The sequence below is a fragment of the Hypanus sabinus genome, chromosome 11 (assembly GCF_030144855.1).
Source record: "Hypanus sabinus isolate sHypSab1 chromosome 11, sHypSab1.hap1, whole genome shotgun sequence".
NCBI classification, from domain to species: domain Eukaryota; kingdom Metazoa; phylum Chordata; class Chondrichthyes; order Myliobatiformes; family Dasyatidae; genus Hypanus; species Hypanus sabinus.
The window spans coordinates 52,088,063-52,108,916 of NC_082716.1; the positions used below are offsets into that span (position 1 = coordinate 52,088,063).

A 20,854-nucleotide genomic window follows, 5' to 3' on the forward strand; every position below is an offset into this window, starting at 1 on the left:
TATCAATGAGTACTCCCTGCAACTTTAATGGGAGATTTCATGATCAAAAGAGCTCCCGGTTCACTTTGCACAAGAGATTCTGCAGATGCTAGAAATCCGGTGCAACACACACAATACATGTTTTCCAGTTCATTTGAATGACTTTCAAAGTACCTGAGATCCTGGTATAACATGCTGTGAACCTAATTTGAAATTTCGACTCTGTCCTCTAAGGTGACTCCAAGCAGAAAAAGCAAGCCCAGTAGGACCAGCTGCAACACTAAGCATGAATGCCTTGTAAGATGAGATGTTCCATCTTCCACAAAACTGCAGGTGTGTCCCCTCTAGCAAAATCTTATTTGCAATACTTAAAAATGCAAGCAGGCTGGAAGCCTTCTTCTCTAGCCTGCACTTTTCCAGAGGAAGCAATATGTCATCTCACAGTGGATCCAAACTTTGCATTACACTTGGCCAGAACAGAAATCTTCTTGAGTTTTATACTTCTACTGAGCAACCCCATACATAAAGCCAAAGGGGAGCAAAGCTTGTGTATTCATGGAATTTGGACTCAAACACCTTCAAATGCCTAAATGTTTAAGGAAGGTGGCGAGGCAGCACCCAGGATTCAGTTATGCAGAGTATCTTGCAAAGAAGGTTCTCTAATGCTCACTCTACTAACTAACGGATCTCTAACTGGACTTGTACTCTGATTATTTTGAAAGCTCTAGTGTTACTTCACCGATTTGATCAGAATGTATAAAATATATGAAACTAAGTATATTTTAAATGTTTATTTTTGACTGAAAATAACTGTTACAGATTTTTAATTGATGCTTCATTTTTCCCAATATCTATTTACGATCTGAAGATAATAGATCTGACATTAAGAGGTCCAATGGGCATCAAAATGGTGAGTTGAATATATTGATGAATCAGCTGGCAAATATTGCCAAAGGATTGATATGATTCCTTTGGAGAGGCATATTAAGATGCCATTAATTTCCACAAATCATTTTATGTGTAAATTTCAATGAATATAAATTCCTGTACTGTTCTTCTGTCAACTTAAATGATTCTATTTATTGGACGAAGTCTGATACTCCTTGCATTGAAAAAGGGACAGAGAACTTCAAAATAGAACCCAATTAAATCAGAGTTTGAAAACAAATAATGTAGACAGCCAAAAACTGGGGGCATTTTAACAGTGTTGGGTCTGTGTGTTCTTCCCAAGACACATGGCACCACCATCTTTTGGGGGTGGATGGTTGCAGCTCCGTGTCCGTTTTCTTGTTCCACTTCTGCATGGAGACCACTGTGACCAACAGTTCCAACCTCCATTTGTGGGCCCTGTGAAAATAAAGGACATCACACTGAGATATTCTTCCACTAACCTGGGCTGACATTGTATTCAACTGTTAACAAAAGAGTAAGTTCATTTTCAAACTAACAGCAGAATAATTGTGTTCTGTACTCTACAAACATGAATTTGATTTGGCCTAGAATGACACCTAAAATGTAATTATTTTAAATGATTTCAAGAACTAAAACTTGAGGAAACAGCAGAATAATCTGTAACTAACTGTAGAATGAAATCATTACCTGGTTACTTCATTGACAACGACTTGACACTTAAAATTTAATATTTAACATTTTGAAAGGCCATTTTGGCTGGTCTTTTTAACCGGTGCATTCAGGTGTGCCTAATACTGGCAGCCTACCGAGTTCAAAGGCAGCTAGACAAGTATAAGCCATAAAGGTACAATTTGTCATTCTAGTCATTATACTTCCCCACTATGCTTAATTCCAGACAGCCACTGAAAGCATCAAGCTGTGTTATTACAATTTCCAGTTCCAGGCCCAGATTTGCTGAAAAGAAACTTCAAAAGCAAGTAAAATCAAAATTTTTAAAACTTTTTTTTTACAAATAGGATTTGAAGCTGTTCACTTCAAGATATTTCAGAATGTAAATTGATTGTCTGGCAAACAACACTATTTATGTCTTTGGCTTTGAGTGCCATTGAAGATAGCAGCAGCAAGTTCTAGCCCATATATTCAATGGCACATCACACAATGATCATATAGTGTGCTTTTAACAACAAACCACAATTTCTAGACCTCGAAGTGTTTAAGCTAAAAATTAAGTAAGCAGTACAATGCATACCAAGAAAAGATAAAATTTTCTGCAATTCCAGAAGCAGAATCCAAACCAAGTTTATTATCACTGACATATGTTTTGAAATTTGTGGTTTGTTGGCAGTATTTATGTATGGAACAGAAGTACGGCAGATTTTTTGCAAGAAACCTGATAACAGCACGAACAGTTTCTTACCCTTTCGATTTGTTTCTTGACATGCTGTTCCTTCAAATCCAGGTGCACACACACAGATGCACTTATTGTTTAAAAGAAATGGACTTCCGTTATTATAACATGGATGGCATCTGCAGGGGTGAAATTCAGAGAAGTACTCTTCCATTGCTCTCTTCAAATGCTGTTGCTTACTGTTAACAGACTGAAGATTACTTCTGGCCACCAACTCATAAATGGGCATGACCTAAAGAAAATAACAAAAAGTATGAGGTTCAAATTGACCCATTCGAAAACTTAACTTCTTAATTTATTGCAGAGGAAGAGCTACGGGATTGCTTCAAGTAGATGGACTGGGCCACGTTCAAGGACTCATCTGAGGATCTGAATGAAAACACCATGGTTGTCACGGACTTTATAAAAATGGCTATTCGAGTCTATCCCCACAAAATCTTTCAGTCTTCTCTAAACAGAAGCCCTGGATGAACTATGAGATCTGTCATCTGCTGAGGGCCGGATCAGAGAGATTCAAGTCTGGTGACCAACAAAGTCACAAGAGATCTAGATACGATCTCCAGAAAGCCATCCCACAGGTAAGTGGCAATTCCAGACTAAACTTGAATCAATGAGGGATGGTCGACAGTTATGGCAAGGCTTGAATGCTATGGGGACAAAAGGGCTTCAGTTCCAGATCAGCTGAATGCCTTCTATGTTTGCATTGACCATCAAAACATGGAGGAATCACCACGAACTCCCACATCCCCAGATGATCCTGTGATTTCAACCTCATCAAGCTCTTTAAACTCTCACTTCGGCAGTTTGAAGTACTCGGCTGCTTTAAGCAGGTTTCAATTATACCTACTTGAAGCAGCTTGAAGAATGTGGTAACCTGCCTCAATGACTGAGTTCCAGTAGAACTTAAATCCACAATGATGAAGTGTTTTGAAAGGTTGTGATGAATCACATCAACTTCTGCCTGAGAAATGACTTGGACCCACTCCAATTGGATGCATACACCAGGATGCTCTTTATCAACAACAGTTCAGCATTCAATACGATCATCCACTCAAAACCAAACAATAAACTTCAAGACCTTGGCATTAATACCTCCTAGTGCAATTGGATCCTTAATCTCCTTACTTGCAGAGCCCAGTCAGTTAGGATTAGCAACAACATCTCCTCCACAGCTCAGGTTCACCACAAGGCTGTGTGCTTAACCTCCTGCTCTGCTCACTTTACACTTATGACTATGTGGCTAAGTGTAGCTCTAATGCTATATTCAAGTTTACTAACGACACCACTGTGGTAGGTCAAATCAAAGGAGGTAATCAATCAGCATATAGGAGAGAGATTGAAAATCGAACCAAGTTGTGGAATACAACCTCTAACTTAAGACCAAGAGCTGATTATTGACTTCAGGAGGAGGAAACTAGGGGACCGTGAGCCAGTCCTCATCGAGGGTTCAGAGGAGGAGAACAACTTTAACTTCCTCTGCGTTATCATCTCAGAGGTCCTCTCCTAGGGCCAGCACAACAGCTCCTCTACTTCCTTGGAAGTTTGCAAAGATTAGGCATGACATCTAAAACTTTGACAAACTTCTATAGATGTGTGGTGGAGAGTATAATGACTGCTATATCATAACCTGTTATGGAAACACCAATGTCCTGGAATGAAAAATCCTGCAAAAAGTAATGGATACCACCAGTCCATTGTGGGTTAAACCCTCCCCACCACTGAGAATTTATATGGAGTATTTTTGCAGGAAAGCAGCATCCATCATCAAAGAGCCCTACCACACAGGTCATGCTGTCTTCTCACTACTGCCATCAGGAACAAGTTACAGGAGCCTCAGAAATCACATCACCAGGTTCAGGAATAGTTATTACCCTCAGCCATCAGGCTCTTGAACCAAAGTGGATAACTTCACTCAACTTCACTCACCCCATCGTGAAAATGTTACCTCAACCTATGGACACACTTTCAAGGACTCTTCACATTGTGTTCTCAATATTTATTGCTTATTAATTTATTTATGATTGATTTTTTTCTTTCTTTTTGTATTTGCACACTGCTTGTACCCCCGGTTGGTGAGGTCTTTCATTGATTCTATTAAGGTTATTGGATTTATTGACTATGCCCACAGGAAGTGAATCTCAGAGTTGTACATGGTAACATATAGTTTTATAATAAATTTACTTTGAACTTTGATTTGTTTAAAAACATGTAAAAATTGAAAATAAAACTAGTTAGAAATGAACCTGGCTCATTTAGTCTCTGTATTAAAGTATTATATAAATATAAATTTACCATAAACTTCAAACAAAATATTATCACTGTCTACATCTCTTTGAAGTTTGTTAAGCAAATGTCCTTACAGTTTCAGTAAAGTTTATTGTAATGCATACGTTTGAAAGATCCACTGAATGTACCATAGAACAATAATAATAGACAGCACCAAAAACTTTCTGTCTCTGAATGGTCTTTGCTAGAGGTGCTTAACTGCCCTAATGTCTCTACTTGATCACTGAATTTTGTTCTGCTTATACATTTTTATCCACATTTTTTTTAAATACACAGATTTCAAACTTAACAAATCAGAAGAAGAGGCGAGCTGTGGTGGGAGATTTGTTAGTTAAGGGAACAGGTGGGAGGTTCTGTGGAGAAGAACAAGATTCCTGGTTGATATGTTGCCTCCCGGGTGCCAGGGGTCAGGGATGTCTTGGATCAAGTCCTCAGCATTCTTTAGTGAGAGGGTGAGCAGCCAGAGGTCATGGTCCATGGAGGTACCAATGATATTGAAATGTAGAGTGATGAGGTTTTTCAAAGTGAGGTAAAGGAGTTAGGTGCTAATCTAAGGATTAGAACCTCCAGGATTGGGGTCTCAGGAACGCTACTTATGCCACATGCTAGTGAGGCTATAAATAGAAAAATCATATAGTTTAACATATGACTGAAGTGGTGGCATAGGGGGGAAGGCTTTAGATTTTTGGATCATCATGCTCTCTTCTAGAGAGTTGGGTCCTGTCCAGAAGAGACCTAAACTGGACAAGGACTAATAACCCAGTGGGAAGGCTTACTAGTGCTGCATGGGGTGGGGGGAGAGGGTAAGAGATGCCGTGGTTTAAACCTGATTTGCATTTTTACATTTGTATTTACTCAGGAGATGACATAGAGTTTGAAGAAGTGAGGTAAAGCGGTCTCAGACCCTATATAGATTACAGAGGAGGAGGCATTTGCTGTCTTTAGGCAAATCAGAATGGACACATCCCCAGGGCCTGACAAGATGTTTCCTTGGACCCTGCGGAGGCAAGTGCAGAGATTGCAGGGGCACAAGCAGAGATTCTTAAAATATCCTAAGCACCAGATGAGGTACCGGAGGATTGGAGGATATCTTCTGCAATTTAAGAACGGCTCTAAAAACAAATGAGGAAATTATAGGCCATTGAGTCGAACATTAGTAGTGGGAAAGTTTTTGGAAGGTATCCTAAGGGACCAGATATATGACAAACATAAACCGATTAAGGATAGTCAGTATGGCTTTGTGCGTGGTAGGTCATGTCTAACCAAACTTATAGAATTTTCCGAGGAAGTTACTGGGAAAGTTGATGAAAGCAAGGCAGTGGATGTTGTCTGCATGGACTTTAGCAAGACATTTGACAAGGTCCCGCATGGGAGGTTGGCCAACAAGGTTCAGTTGCTTGGCATTCAAGATGAGATAGTAAATTGAATTAGCCATTGGCTTTGTGGGAGAAGCCAGAGAGTAGTAGTCGATGCTTGTCTCTCTGACTTAAAGCCCGGGACTAATAGAGTGCCACAGGAATCGGTGCTGGGTCCATTGTTGTTCGTCATCTATATGAACGATCTGGATGATAATGTAGTTAACTCAATCAAAAAACTTGCAGATGACACCAGGATTGGATGTGTAGTAGACAACTAGGAAGATGATCAGAGATTTCAGCAGGATCTGGACCAGCTAGAAAATTGGGCTGAAAAATGGGAGACAGATTTTAATGCAGATAAATGTAAGGTGTTGCCCTTCAGTAGAACCGACCAGGGTAGGTCTGACACAGTGAACAGTACGGCATGGAGGAGTGCAGTTAAACAAAGGGATCTGTGAATACATGTCCGTAATTCATTGAAGGATGTTGTCTATATGGGCTTCCAGCTATGCATTTGACAAAGTCCTCCATGGGAGAAAATTTCTGGTTAAAATGGCACTACTGAACACTTGCAACAGCTCACTGGTAGTTCAAAAAGCAAGGAATTTGACTAAAAACATTTCTAATAACACCTTTTCTTGGTAAATTATTGCTGCAGGCAATGAAGAGGCCAGCGAAGGCGAAGCAAATTCGAGGGTTGAACCTTGCTGGTATATTGCAGAATTGATGTAAATAGAGTGAGCCATTCAGAGAGGAGGAGCCGAGGCTGAGGAGTTCTGATTCCTGTACAACTGGCTCAGGTGTGAGGTTGGGTCGCGCTGGGTGCCAAGTCAGTTTGAAGAAACCGTTGGCAGCTCCGGACTGGGCGATGACATCTGGGCTCAACAGTAAGTTGCTGGATGGCGTGTTTTAGGCCCAGGGCCTTTCACTGCAGTTGTGCCCTGGTCCTAGTGTGAGGTACGATATACTGGAAAGACAGGGTGCCGGGATCGGAGGTGAGAGGAAACTTCGTTTGTTCTCTCAGATTGTTTGCTTCTTCTCCATGGCACTAAGGCTATGAAGACTGCCCCCAGCTGCTGTGCTCCATGCTCACTAATATGATAGACTGACCCCGAGGCTTGGGCCTACTCCAATCTGCTCTGGGGTTTTGATCTAAGGATTCAATTTGGTTCGGAATGTTTTTGATCACTTTTATTCTTGCATGATTTGTGTTTTTTCCTCCTTTCTCTGCACATCAGGTGCTGGACATAATTGTATTTTTTTTTAAATTGGGCTTTTTAGGCTTTCTTGCTTTGTGGCTACCTGTAAGCAAACAAATCTCATTGCTGTATAATTTATACATTCTTATATAACAAGTAAATGTACTTTCTACTTTGTACATTGCCCTTATTTTAAAGACAACTTTTGGTGCATTGGCCTTCATACATAAAAGTACTGAGTATATGAGATGGGATATTATGTTGAAATTGTGTAATATGTTAGTAAGGCCTAATTTGGAGTATTGTGTGCAGTTTTGGTCATTGACTGACAGAAAAGACGCAGATAAGGTTGAACGAGTACAGAGAAAATTTACAAGGATGTTGCTAGGACTGGAGGACCTGAGTTATAAGGAAAGACTGAATAGTTTAGGATTTTATTCCTTGGAACATAGAAGATTGAGAGGAGACTTGGTAGAGTTATACAGCATTCTGAGGGGTATAGATAGGGTAAATGCAAGCAGGGTTTTTCCACTGAGGTTCGGTGAGGCTACAACGAGAGATCATGGATTAAGGGTGAAAAGTGAAAAGTTTAAGTGGAACATGAGGGGAAGGAGCTGCCAGCACAAGTTGTGCATTAAAGTTTGATTTCAACTTTTAAGAGAGGTTTGAATACGTACATGGATGGTAGGGGTATGAAGGGCTATGGTCTGGTTGCAGGTAGATGCAAGTAAGCATTTTATATGGTTCAGAACAGACTAGATGGGCCAAAAGATCTGACCCTGTGCTGTATTTCTCTCTGATTCCATGAGAGTAATACCCATAGAGTAATACAGCAGCAAAACAGCCCTTCAGCCCAACTGATCCATGCCAACCACAGCATAAGCCCTGTGAATCCCATTTGCTCACATTCGGCCCATCACCTCCCAAGCCCCTCCCTTCCATGTACCTATCCAAATGTCTCTGAAATACAATTGCATCCACATTAACCAAATTTTCCCAATAAAACATTTGTTCCTCCCCTCTCCCAGCTCAAGAGCAACCCATCCCATATATACAGATTGTCTCGACCTCAGAGAGGTCCCAATGATCCAAGAACCTGAATACCTTTCTCCTACACCAGCTCCCTAGCCATCCGAATCAGAGTCAGGTTTATTATCACCGGCATGTGTCGTGAAATTTGTTAACTTTGCAGCAGCAGTTCAATGCAATACATAAAAGACAAAAAAAATACAACAAATAATAATAAATAAATAAATAAATTGCAATATATGTATATTGAGTAGATTAAAAATTGTGCAAAAACAGAAATAATATATATTAAAAAGGTGAGGTAGTGTTCACGGGTTCAATGTCCATTTAGGAATCGTGAGGGGAAGAAGCTGTTCCTGAATTGTCCAGCATGTGCCTTCAGGCTTCTGTACCTCCTACCTGATGGTAACAGTGAGAAAAGGGCATTCCCTGGGTGCTGGAGGTCCTTAGTAATGGACACTGCCTTTCTGAGACACCGCTCCCTAAAGATGTCCTGGGTACTTTGTAGGCTAGTCCAAGCTGACTAAATTTATGACTCTCTGCAGCTTTTTTCAGTCCTGTGCAGTAGCCCCCCTCCCCCCATACCAGACAGTGATGCAGCCTGACAGAATACTCTCCATAGTACATCTATAAAAGTTTTTGAGTGTATTTCTTGACATACCAACACTCTTCAAACACCAAGTGAAGTATAGCTGCTGTCGTGCCTTTTTTATATCTACTTTGATATGTTGGGACCAGGTTAGATCCTCAGAGATCTTGACACCCAGGAATTTGAAACTGCTCACTCTCTCCACTTCTGATCCCTCTATGAGGATTGGTATGTGTTCCTTCGTCTTACCCTTCCTGAAGTTCACAATCAGCTCTTCTGTCTTACTATGCTCCTTCCTTTTATTGTGTTTCAGAATCCTGCCTTATTTTCTCATAATTCTTAAGGTAAGGATCCCAGCAACATCACTGTGCTCTTGGACCCTGCTATTTTTTGAAGTATTTTGAAACACATACAGAAATCGGACCCAGTTTGCTGTGACTGTAGATCAAAAAGCCCCCCCTCACTATTCTTAAGACTCCAGTGCAGTATTCCTAAACCCCAAAATTCAAATATCTATCTTCCAGTGTTTCAAAATAATGGAATGACAGCAAAAGGTACTAGACCATAGCAAACAGAAATTCCCATAAGACACCAAACCCATATTTATTTCCAAAGAAGCTACGGCATATGCCTCTATTTTGACTGAAAAAGCCCCCTCATTCTTGTGGTAATTACAAGTTTATACATGTCACAATATGGGAGTCTAGCCACAAGCCAAATAGTTTTGTTGTACGGAGAGTAAACACGAAGTACACTGCAGATGTTGTGGTCAAATCAACACGTACAAACAAGCTGGATGAACTCAGCAGGTCAGGCAGCATCCGTTGAAAGGAGCAGTCAACGTGTTGAGCTGAGACCCTTCATCAGGACTGAAGAAGGAGGGGGGGCAGAGGCCCCATAAAGAAGGTGGGGGGAGGGGGGAAAATAATCAGAGGAAAGATCAAGGCATGGGGGAGGGGAATCAGGGAGGGGATAGGCAGGGGAGGGGAAGAAGGAATCTAAGGGGAAAGCACTATGAGTAGTAGAAGAAGGCAGAATCATCAGCGAGGTGATAGGTAGCTAGAAGAGGCGACAGAGTGAAGGTGGGATGGGAAAGGGAGAGGGAGGGAATTACTGGAAGTTGGGGAATTCGATGTTCATACCAATGGGCTGGAGACTACCCAGACGGTATATGAGGTGTTGCTCCTCCAACCTGAGTTTGGCCTCATCATGGCAGTAGAGGAGGCCATGTATGGACATATCCGAATGGGAATGTGAATCAGAGTTGAAGTGGGTGGCAACCGGGAGATCCTGTCTATTGTGGCGGACGGAGCGGAGATGCTCGATGAAGCGGTCCCCCAATCTGTGTCGGGTCTCGCCAATGTAGAGGAGGCCGCACCGGGAGCACCGGATGCAATAGATTACCCCAACAGACTCACAAGTGAAGTGTTGCCTCGCCTGTAAGGACTGTTTGGGGCCCTGAATGGTGGTAAGAGAGGAGGTGTAGGGACAGATGTAGCACTTGCGCTTGCAGGTACTTGCTTGTTGTACGGAGCTTTGTCGAGAAAGTGATCATTCACTTTGTTAGCCACCTCAGAACCAGAATCCAGTTTAATATTACTGACATATACCATGAAATTTGTTGTTTTGTGGCAGCAGTACAATGCAATACCTAACAATAAGAATATATAAATTAAAATAAGAAATATATATTAAAACATTAAATTAAATAAGTAGTGAAAAAAGACAGCAAAAAGAAAGTAAGTAATACCTAGATAATGTATATTGGTTCATTGTCCATTCAGAAATCTGATGGCAGTGGGGAAGAAACTGTTGCTGAAATGTTGAGTGTGTGTTTTCAGGCTCTGTACTTTCTCATTGACATCAGCAAGGAAAGGAAGGCAAGTCTTATATGATGGCTTCTCCCTTTCTGAGGCATCACCTGTTGAAGATGTTCTCAGTCCTGGGGAAGCTAGTACCCATGATGGAGCTGGCTAAGTTTATCATTTTCTGCAACTTTTCTCAGTCCTGTGCAGTGGCCTTTCCATACCAGACAGTGATGCAAGCAGTTAGAATGCTCTCCACAGTACATCTTTAGAAATTTGCAAGAGGCTCCTCACTCCTTAAGATACAGCTGCTGTTGTGCCTTCTTTGTAATTACATTAGTATTTTATGCTCAGGGTAGTTCTTCAGTAATGTTGACACCCAGGAACTTGAAACTGTTCACTGCTGATCCCTCAATGACAAATAGTGTGTGTTCCCTCAACTTCCCCTTCTTGAAGTCCACAATCAATTCCTTGGTCTTACTAACATTAAGTGCAAGGTTATTGAAACACCACTCAACCAGCTGGTCTTTCTCACTCCTGTACACCTCTTCAGCATCATTGTAAATTCTGCCAACAATAGTTGTGTCATTGGCAAATTTACAGATGGTGTTTGAGCTAGCTCTAGCCGTACAGTCAGGGATATAGAAAGAGTAGAGCAGGGGACTAAGCGTGCATCCTTGAAGTGCACCAGTGCTGGTTGTCATCAAATAGGAGAAGTATTTCTGATCCACACTGATGGTGGTCTCCCAATTAGAAGTCAAGGATCCAATTGCAGAGGGAGATAAAGAGGCCCAGATTTTGGCTGAGTAGAGTGCCAGAGAGATAACATCTGCTGCAGACCTATTATAGCAATAGGCAAATTACAGCCCTTACTTAGGTAGGAGTTGATTCTGGCCATGACCAACCTGTCAATGCATTTTGTTGCAGTAAGTGTGACTGCAACTGGGCGATAGTCGTTGAGGCAGATCACCTTGCTCTTAGGCCATTAGACCATAAGACATATGAGCAGAATTATGCCATTCAGCCCTTTGAGTCTGTTCCACCATTTGGTCATGACTGATTCATTTCTCTCAACCCTGTTCTCCTGCCTTCTCCCTGTAACTTTTCACACCCTGATTTATCAAGAATCTATCAACCTCTACCTTAAATACCCTCAATGATCTGCCTCCATAGCCGCCTGTGGCAATGAATTCCTCATCTCCATTCGAAATGGATGTCCCTCTATTCTGAAGCTGTCCTTCTGATACTAAACTCCCCCATTATAGGCCTTCCAATATTTGTTGCATTTCAATGAGATCCCCTCCCCCCACCATTCTTCTACATTCCAGCGAGTACAGGCCCAGAGCCATCAAATGCTTCTCATGTGACAAGCCCTTCCTTCCCAGAATCATTTTCGTGAACCTCCATTGAACCATCTCCAATGTCAGCCCAAAACTGATAAGGAGCCCAAAACTGCTCATGATACTCCAAGTGAAGCCTCAGGAGTGCCTCATAATGCTTCAGCATTACATCTTAGTTTTTATATTCTAGTCCTCTGAAAATGAATAATAACATTGCATTTGCCTTCCACACCACTAAATTTTAGGGAATCCAGCACATGGACTCCCAAGTCCCTTTGCACTTCGGAGTTCTGAATTTTCTTCCTGTTTAGAAAATAGTTTACACTTTTACTCCTTCTGCCAAAGTGCACAACTATACACTTCCCAATACTGCATTCTATCTGCTACTTCTTTGTCCATTCTTCTTACAATCTATGTCCTTGTGCAGCTCTCTTGGGCACTGGACTAATTTTCACCCTTTTGAGGCAGGTAGATTGCAGCAGTGAGAGACTGAAGTTGTCCTTGAACACTCCCACTAGTTGGTTGGCACAAGGTTTCAGTGCTCTACCAAGTTCACCATTAGGGCCTCATGCCAAGCATGGGTTCGCCGTCTCGAAAGATGTTCTGACATTTGCCTCCAAGACAGAGATCACAGGACCATCAGATACTGTGAGGATTTGCACAGGTGTAGCTTTATTCTCTCTTGCAAAGTGTGCGTAAAATGTGTTGAGCTCATCTGAGAGTGAAACATCACAACCATTCATGATGTTGGGTTTTTGCCATGTAGGAAGTAATAGCCTGTAAACTCTGCCAGAGCTGACGTATGTCTGGTTATATTTCTCACTTCAATCGGAATTGGGTCTTTTTTTTGCTTTTAAAATATCTTTACATACGTTGTAACTGGACTTCTGGGTTATAGTTCTGGGTTACTGGTCTTGAATGCCACAGGTCTAGCTCTCAGCAAACTATGGATCTCTTAGTTCATCCACGGCATTTGGTTTGGATATGTCCTCAAAGGCACACACTCATTCATACAGGTCTTGATGAAGTCACATTCCCCAAACATAGTTCTGTGCACATCAAGGTCAGAAATAATCCAGAATATAGATTAGAATTTACTTCCTGTCCCCTCAGATGCTAATTGACTTGAATGTTGAAGTCATAGAGTTAAGCAGCTCAGAGAAAGGCCCTTTGGCCCAATTTGTCCATACCACCCATCAAATTCCAACAGATAAAACATTGTCTGACATTTTACAAAGGCATTCTGAAGAGGGTGCATCAAGTACATTGTAATGAGCAGGCCAGTATTAAATACTGTGGCTTCATGTAAGGAAAATTCCTACTCCATTATGAAGTTTTTAGAGACAGGGCTTAACCTTGTACTTGATTTTTCAAATCAGGTTATTTAACTTGAGTCTCAACTTCGATTAATATTTCCCTTTCTTTGTCATAACCATTGTCTGGTCAGCTTTGTTAAAGGTTTTCCTGTGGGTTTACTGCCTTTATAAATATTTGTTTCAAAGTCATTATGACAGCTGCCTGTCTCATTGTTATAGATCAACCTTGGTTATATTTATCCCTGTAGCTGCTGGGCATGCAAAACCACCGTCTTTCTCATAGGATCTAAACAAGAACGAGTTCCCTTAACATGTTTCTCTGAGGGATAGTGTAAATGTAATAACTAGAATCGTGCCCTTGATCTGCCTCTCTCAAAGGCATTTCTTCATGTTCTGGTTTTATTTTCAATGCTCCAGGGCTGTTTAGTGGAAAATTCTCTTCTTTTCTATTGACATCATTGTTTCAACTTTTCTCTCTTCCAGTTATCTAGAGGTGTACATGTTTCAGCTGCATTTATAATAAATCCTCAGAAGTGGTTCACTGATCCTCAGTACTTCAAACTGCCAACTTTACCGTTCTTTTCAGTTTTTAGGCTTGGGCATGGTATATTGATTTATTTAATTGCCTGAGATTACAATTAGATATTCTAATTGTCCTTAAATGCCAATTTAATTAAGTGAAGTAGAACACAGATATCTACGTTGCTTCCATAATGATATTTTACCTGAAAATCAATTATTGCTGGGATATATTTCAAGGATTTACCCCAGTGTCGATACATTTTGGCATCTGGTATTTCTCGATTTGACAGTCCCGCAATTGATTTAGGGTCTCCTCCTTGTACACGTGAAATAATATCTTCTATCAATGTTCTTGAATTGCCGGAAGCTAAAATAATAATTAAAAAATTATTACCCTTTTACAGACTATATCATACATTGTACTGAATATAAGTAGCATGAAATTAATGCACCAAATGCAAATATTAATTTGAATATTATTTTAAATTAAGTCAAGGAAATCTTACCATGATCAGGTAGACACTTCCTTTCAAAGAATTTAGTATTATTTTTCTTCTTTTGCCTTGGTCATTCTTGTAGTTCAAATTTTAAGTTCTTGAGCAAATAAATTATTGCATGATTGGAGAATAGAACAATACTCCAATTTTTAGCACTTAGCATCTGGCCAAATGCAACAATGGAGTCTGCACCGAAGTGTCCATTTATCTCATGTCAACAGATTACGCTGTGTACTCTAGATTGATAAAGTTGTTCAGCATGTAAGGAAGTTAACAGGTAAGTGCAAGCTTCTCATGGGAAACAGTATTTTAAATGCTATTTTGTTCTAAGTTTTCTGTTTCAAACCTGGTTCAGAAACCTGAAGCTCTTTAAGCTAGGGTAAATTAAATAATTATTCTCACTATAATACTAGTTAAAATGAAGCACTTCTGATATACAGATATTTAAGGACTTAACAAAGATGGATTCAATAATTTGAATGTAAAATAAAATCTTAAAGGAATAAAGAGGTAAGATGAATGTTATAAATTCATTAGTCTTTTTAAAACTTTTAGATTTCAAATTCAATAATTCAGAAGTGGTGCTATGGTGAGGATAATTATTTAAGTTTCTGATCCAGGTGTCAAAAAGCAGGGGCCCAACACAGAAAACTTGGGCAAAAATTCCAATAAAACTTCAGTCTTGCAGTAGAAGCATGCACTTACTTGTAAAATGTTGCCAATTGCAGAAAACATCACATTCATAATATTTGGAAATCAACAAATAAGAAACTATTTGAACTTCCTCGAGAGAGCCACAACCACAGTATATACATTTGGTGGATTAATGACAGAAAAACAATTTTGAAAGCATAACTATTATCAACAGCTAATATTAAAACATAGAGTTATAGAATCATAGAACATTACAGCACAGAAACAGGCCTTTTGGCACATCTAGTCTATGCCAAACTATTAATCCACTTAGTCCCGTCAACCTGCACCTGGTCCATATGCCTCCCATCAATGTACCTATCCAAATTTCCCCTAAATGCTGAAATCAAGTCCATTTCCACACTTCTGCTGGCTACTCATTCCATGCTCTCATCACCCTCTGAGTGAAAAAGGTCCCTTTAACCATTTCAGCTTTCATCCTTCACCCATGATCTCTAGTTCTAGTCTCACCCAACCTCAGTGGAAAGAGCCTGTTTGCATTTACTCTAGTGATACCCCTCATAATTTGAATACCTCTATGAAATCTTCCCTCATACTCCTTTGCTCTAGGGAATAAAGTCCTAACCTGTACAACGTTGTCCAACAATTCAGATCCTCAAGTCCTGGCAAGAGCTTTGCAAATGTCTTCAGCACTCTTTCAATCTTATTGACTCCAGACTTAATAGCTTTAACATTTGTGTAACTCTATTAGTTTTAAAATCACCTATTACTGTAGCCAAAAGAGGTGACTCTTGTAAGAAGTACTTTCTCATGGTTTTACTCTGGTTTTGCCAATTCCATAGTTATTACTGTAAACTTGAAGCTTACAGAAATGTTGATCTAGCACCATGAATTAATTCTATGGCAAAATATACTTGAAGGAACCATTACATAACTTAAAATGATATCTCTAAGCATTTATTGTTACCTGTGATGCCACATTTACTAATTAGAGGGTATTTCCTGACATTGGCTATATTTCCTTAGGAGATTGAGGAGAATTAGTATGTCACCAAATACTCCAGGAAATTTCTACAGTTGTACTGTGGGGAGCATTCTAACTGGTTGCATCGCCGTCCGGTACAGAGAGGGAACTGTACAGGACTGGAAAAAGCTGCAGACGGTTGCAAACTCAGCCAGCTCCATCATAGGCATTGAAGGAATTGAAGGACATCTTCAAAATACAATGCTCAAAAAGGTGTATGCATCATTAAAGGCGTCCATCACCCAGGACATCTCTTCTCATTGTTACCATCAAGGAGCCTGAAGACACATACCCAATGCTTTAGGAACAGCTTCTTCCCCTCTGCCATCAAATTTCTGTATGGACAATGAACCAATCCAAGAGCACTACCTCACTATTTTTGCTCAATTTTTGCACTATATCTTTAATTTAATTATATCACATTGTAATTTATAGTCATTTTTATGTATTCTGTACTGCTGACACAAAACAACAAATTTCATGACATATGTCAGTGGTAATAAAACTGATTTTGATTCATGTGGTGTCTCCTGTTCTATGATTTTGTGGCTCTAAAACTGTCATAACCAGAGAGAGAGAGCAAAGTAGGAGCTTTTCATGATAACTGAAGTAGAACTTATTGAATCCACTACTACTTTTGTCAAAAGTTCAAATCTTAAAACCAGATTGATTGGAGTGACCAAGGATAACTCAACAAGTATTTCTTGTTTCTGCAGCAATTTAGTACAATATGCTCCCTGATGAAGTACAAATTTTCAGTTTGTGTATTTTCCTTTGTAATTTTAATACATTTATGTATTAAATAACATAACTCCACATATTTTAAAAGCAGGACAGCAGTTATGTCTACTGAAATCTATTTTTATGACGCAGGCTTACTTACATGCTTTAAAACTACTTATCTTCGCACAAGTTTCGGACTTAACAGATAAAATGTCCATCACTATTCCGAGTGATCCTGAAAGACAGAGTCCAACTTCTACTGCAGAAACACCTTTAAATAAATAACAGAATAGGTATTTAAATACAATTTCATTCAAGTTATACTGCAAACTATTGTGTGCAAGCTTATTTTCACATAGCATTCAAGAGGAAGAAAAAGTTTTAAGGAAGTCTGGAACATCTGCTAAAATTATATGAAATCAGTTCTTTCATATTTTACATTACACTATGCAAATCCACTGGTGTATCTGGAAGCTCTATCATAAAGTTTTCAATTTTGCTAATTTTTTGATATACAGTATCTAAAAAAATCCTGCATAATTTTGCTCCAACTTCTTTGCCAATGTTTCTACTCAGAATAGTGCCTTGGAGATATAGAAAAGGAGTCTTCACTCAGTCACTCAGAGACTCAAAGTAAGAATAAATAGAATAAAGAGACAAGCAGCAAAAAGAAGCTAAACTGAGAGAGAGAGAGAGAGAGAGAGAGAGAGAGAGATTGAGATTTCAGTGAGGGATTGAGCAAGGAGAATTAGGAAGCAGCAAGGAAGTAATTAAGAGCCAAAAAGATCTTCATCAGACAAATGGGGAAAAAAGCAGGATGAGGGGGTAATAAAATGAAAGAGAGCAGTACTCTGAATAACAATTTTTTATTGATTTGCTTCCAACATATATAAGTTACTGGCAAGAGTATATTGATCATTCCTGCTTTCCCTTGAACTGAGTGGCGGACTTATAGGGGCAATTTCCAGGGGCATCTAAAAGTGTATCATTATGCTATGGGTTTGAATGACACTTGTACCACATTTCCACAAAGATGGACACAAACGTTACTAGAATCTAAAGGGACAATGACTGTAAAGGCACTTTATCTAAATAGCCATAGTATTCAAAACATGGCCAGCGAAGTTGTAGCAGCAATCAGTAGAAAGGAATTTGATTTAGAGGCTGTTACAGAAACGTGGCAGCTGGGTGGAGATTACTGGGAATTCAGGGTGCCATTGTAGTGTAGTGGTTAGTTCAGGGCATTAGAATTTCAAAGTTCAGTATCTGTAAGGAGCCTGTATGAGTCCTCCCTGTGAAATGCATGGGTTTTCTTTGAGTTCTCCAGTTTACTCTCACAGTACAAAGCTGTACTGAGTAGGTTAGTTGGTCACTGAAAATTGTCCTGTGATTAGGTTAGGCTTAAATCAGGGTTGTTGGGGATTACTGGGCGGTGCAGTTTGAAGGATTGGAGAGACCTATTCCACACTGTATCTCTAAATAAATAAATATGGGTAGGATGTGAAGGGAGATGGAGTAGTGCTCTTAAATAAGGATGACATCAGGACTATAGAGAAAAATTATATTTTGTAAGATCTTTGGAGCAAAATGTTAAATCCATCTGGGTGGAGATTAGGAATAGTAAAGGGAGAATAATGACTCATGGGAGTTATCTCTAGACCACCGACTAATAACATTACAGTTGCACAAGCAATAACCCGAGAAATATCTGATGCCAGTATAACTGGAATGGCAGTTGTCATGGGAGACTTCAACTTGAACGCAGTTGGGTGAATTCAGTTGGTTGAGGCAGGTTGAGGAAGACTTCAGAAAATGTATTTGTGATAGATTTCTTGAATTGCACGTAAATGTCTTTTTGGAAAGTGTGACAAAATTTCGTATAAAAATGGAAGGTGCAATCACTAACTAAAACAAGTGTATTGTGCCTAACAAAGGGAAACTTATAAAGCAAAGAGGGAGGAGCAGGCTATATGGTGGGACAGCTGATGAAAACAAATTTACAAAAAATGTTCATGATGCTCAGTAAAAGTAAAAGCAAGGACAGTAAGTGTGGGCAGAATGAAGGAAATAAAATAAGGCATCAAACTTGAAGCTCATGCATACAATATCGCCAAGAGTCATGGAAATCTGAAAGATTGGGAAAAGTTTAAAAAGCACCAAAGAACCACTAAGCAAGCAGTAAACAAAGGGAAGATAGGTTATAAAAATAAACAAGCACAAAATATTAAAATAGATGGTAAAGGTTTTCATAATTTTCTAAAGTGGAAACGGGTGGCTGAAGTGAACATAGATTCCTTGGAAGATGTGAAGGTGGATTTAATATTAGGTAATGTGGATGAGGCCTTGACCAACTATTTTCTGTCTACTTTTATAGTGGAGCTCACATATAACATGCCTGGGAGATTTTATCGATGGGATGGGAAGAGAGGACCTTGATATAATCATTGTTACAGAAGAGGTAGTAATGAGCAGAGAAATGAAACTAAAGATAGACAATTCTCCTGGGCCTGATGGGATGCATCCCAGGGTACTGAAAGAAATAGGAGGCACATTTGTGATAATTTACCAAACTTCTCTGGAAACACAGGGTATATGGTGGGACAGTTGACGCCCCAGTACTTTGGAAGACAACAAATATCATGCCACTGTTTAAAAAGGAAATAAGCAAAAGGGGTAATTAACAATAGGTCAGTAAATTTACATCTGTAGTTGGGAAGATGCTGGAACCTATCATTAAGAAAGAAATACAAGGCACATGGATAGAAGTAGTTCCATGAGGTAGACACAGTATGGATTCATGAAGAGCAGGTCCTGTTTGACAAATTTACTTGAGTCCTTGAAGACATAATGAGCACAGTGGATAGTGAGGAACTGCCAAATGTAATATACTCGGATTTCCAGAAGGCATTCAATAGGGTGCAGCATGAAAGGCTTATCAATAAGATAAGGATGCATGAAATTGGGAGTAATGCATTAGCATGGATAGATGATTGATTAACCAGTAGAATGCAGAGAGTTGAGGTAAATCAGAATCAGAATCAGATTTAATATCACCGGCAGATGTCATCAAATTTGTTAAATCTGCAGCAGCAATACAATGCAGTACATGATAAATATAGGAAAAAATCAAAATTACAATAAGTATAGGTATGTCTATTAAAAAAAAAGATAATTTAAAATAAGTCGTGGAACAACTGAAATAAAAAAGTAAAGAAGTAGTGTTCATAGGTTCAATGTCCATTTAGAAATCAGATGGTGGAGGGGAAGAAGCAGTTCCTGAATCACTGAGTGTGTGCCTTCAATCTTCTGTACCTCCTTCCTGATGGTAACAATAAGAAGAGGACATTTCCCGGGTGGTGGCAGTCCGTAACGATGGAATTACTCACTCTCTCCACTTCTGATCCCTCTTTGAGAATTGTTTTTTTTCCCTCCTCTTACTTTCTAAAGTCAACAAACATGAGTGCAACGGTTGTTGCTGCAACACCACTCAACGAGCTGGTATATCTCACTCCGGAATGCTCTTCTGTCACCATCTAAGATTCTGCCTACAATAGTTATATCATCACCAAATTTATAGATGGTATTGAGCAATACAGTCATGGGTGTATAGGGAGTAGAGCAGCGGGCTAAGCACACAAACCTGTGGTGTACCAGTATTGATCGTCAGCAAAGGTGGAGATGTTATTTCCAATCCACACAGATTATGGTCTTCCAGTTAGGAAGTCAAAAATCTAATTTTTGGAGGTACAGAGACACAGGTTCTGTAAATAGTCAATCATGGTTGTAGGAATGATGTTGTTAAATGCTAAGCTATAGCTAATAAACAGCTTCCTGACATAAGTATTTACATTGTTTATGTATTCCAAGGCTGTGTGGAGAGCTATTGAGATCATGCCTGCCGTAGACCTTTTGTGATTATAAGAAAACTGCAATGGGGTCCCTGTCCTACCTGAGACAGGTGTTGATTCTAGCTAAGTCAATGGGTATTTCTCTGGTTGGCAGTCAGTGGTAAGCTAAGTGCCACAGGGATTGGGGATGGGACCGCAACTATTCATAGTAAATGCAGTTTGGAAGAAGGGGCCAAGAATAGCATATACAAGTTTGCTGATGACACTAAATCAAAGTTCAAAGTCAATATGTCACCATATATCTACAACCTTGAGACACATTTACTTACAGGCATAATCAATAAATCCAATAACCATAATAGGAC

At 39.6% G+C, this 20,854-nt stretch overlaps 1 protein-coding gene across 1 annotated transcript in view; it reads right to left on the minus strand.

Annotated features, from left to right (window-relative positions):
• Nucleotides 1-773: 773 nt before the first annotated feature.
• c8a (complement component 8, alpha polypeptide) overlaps nt 774-20,854 on the minus strand; it is a 61,648-nt gene continuing 41,567 nt past the window's right edge. Inside the window, exons 8-11 of the mRNA XM_059983596.1 lie at nt 16,802-16,912; nt 13,947-14,110; nt 2,309-2,531; nt 774-1,326 (exon numbers count right to left, since the gene is read on the minus strand). Coding sequence (XP_059839579.1) covers nt 1,178-1,326; nt 2,309-2,531; nt 13,947-14,110; nt 16,802-16,912 — 647 coding nt within the window. The 3' untranslated portion in view covers nt 774-1,177. The remainder of the gene's footprint in view (nt 1,327-2,308; nt 2,532-13,946; nt 14,111-16,801; nt 16,913-20,854) is intronic.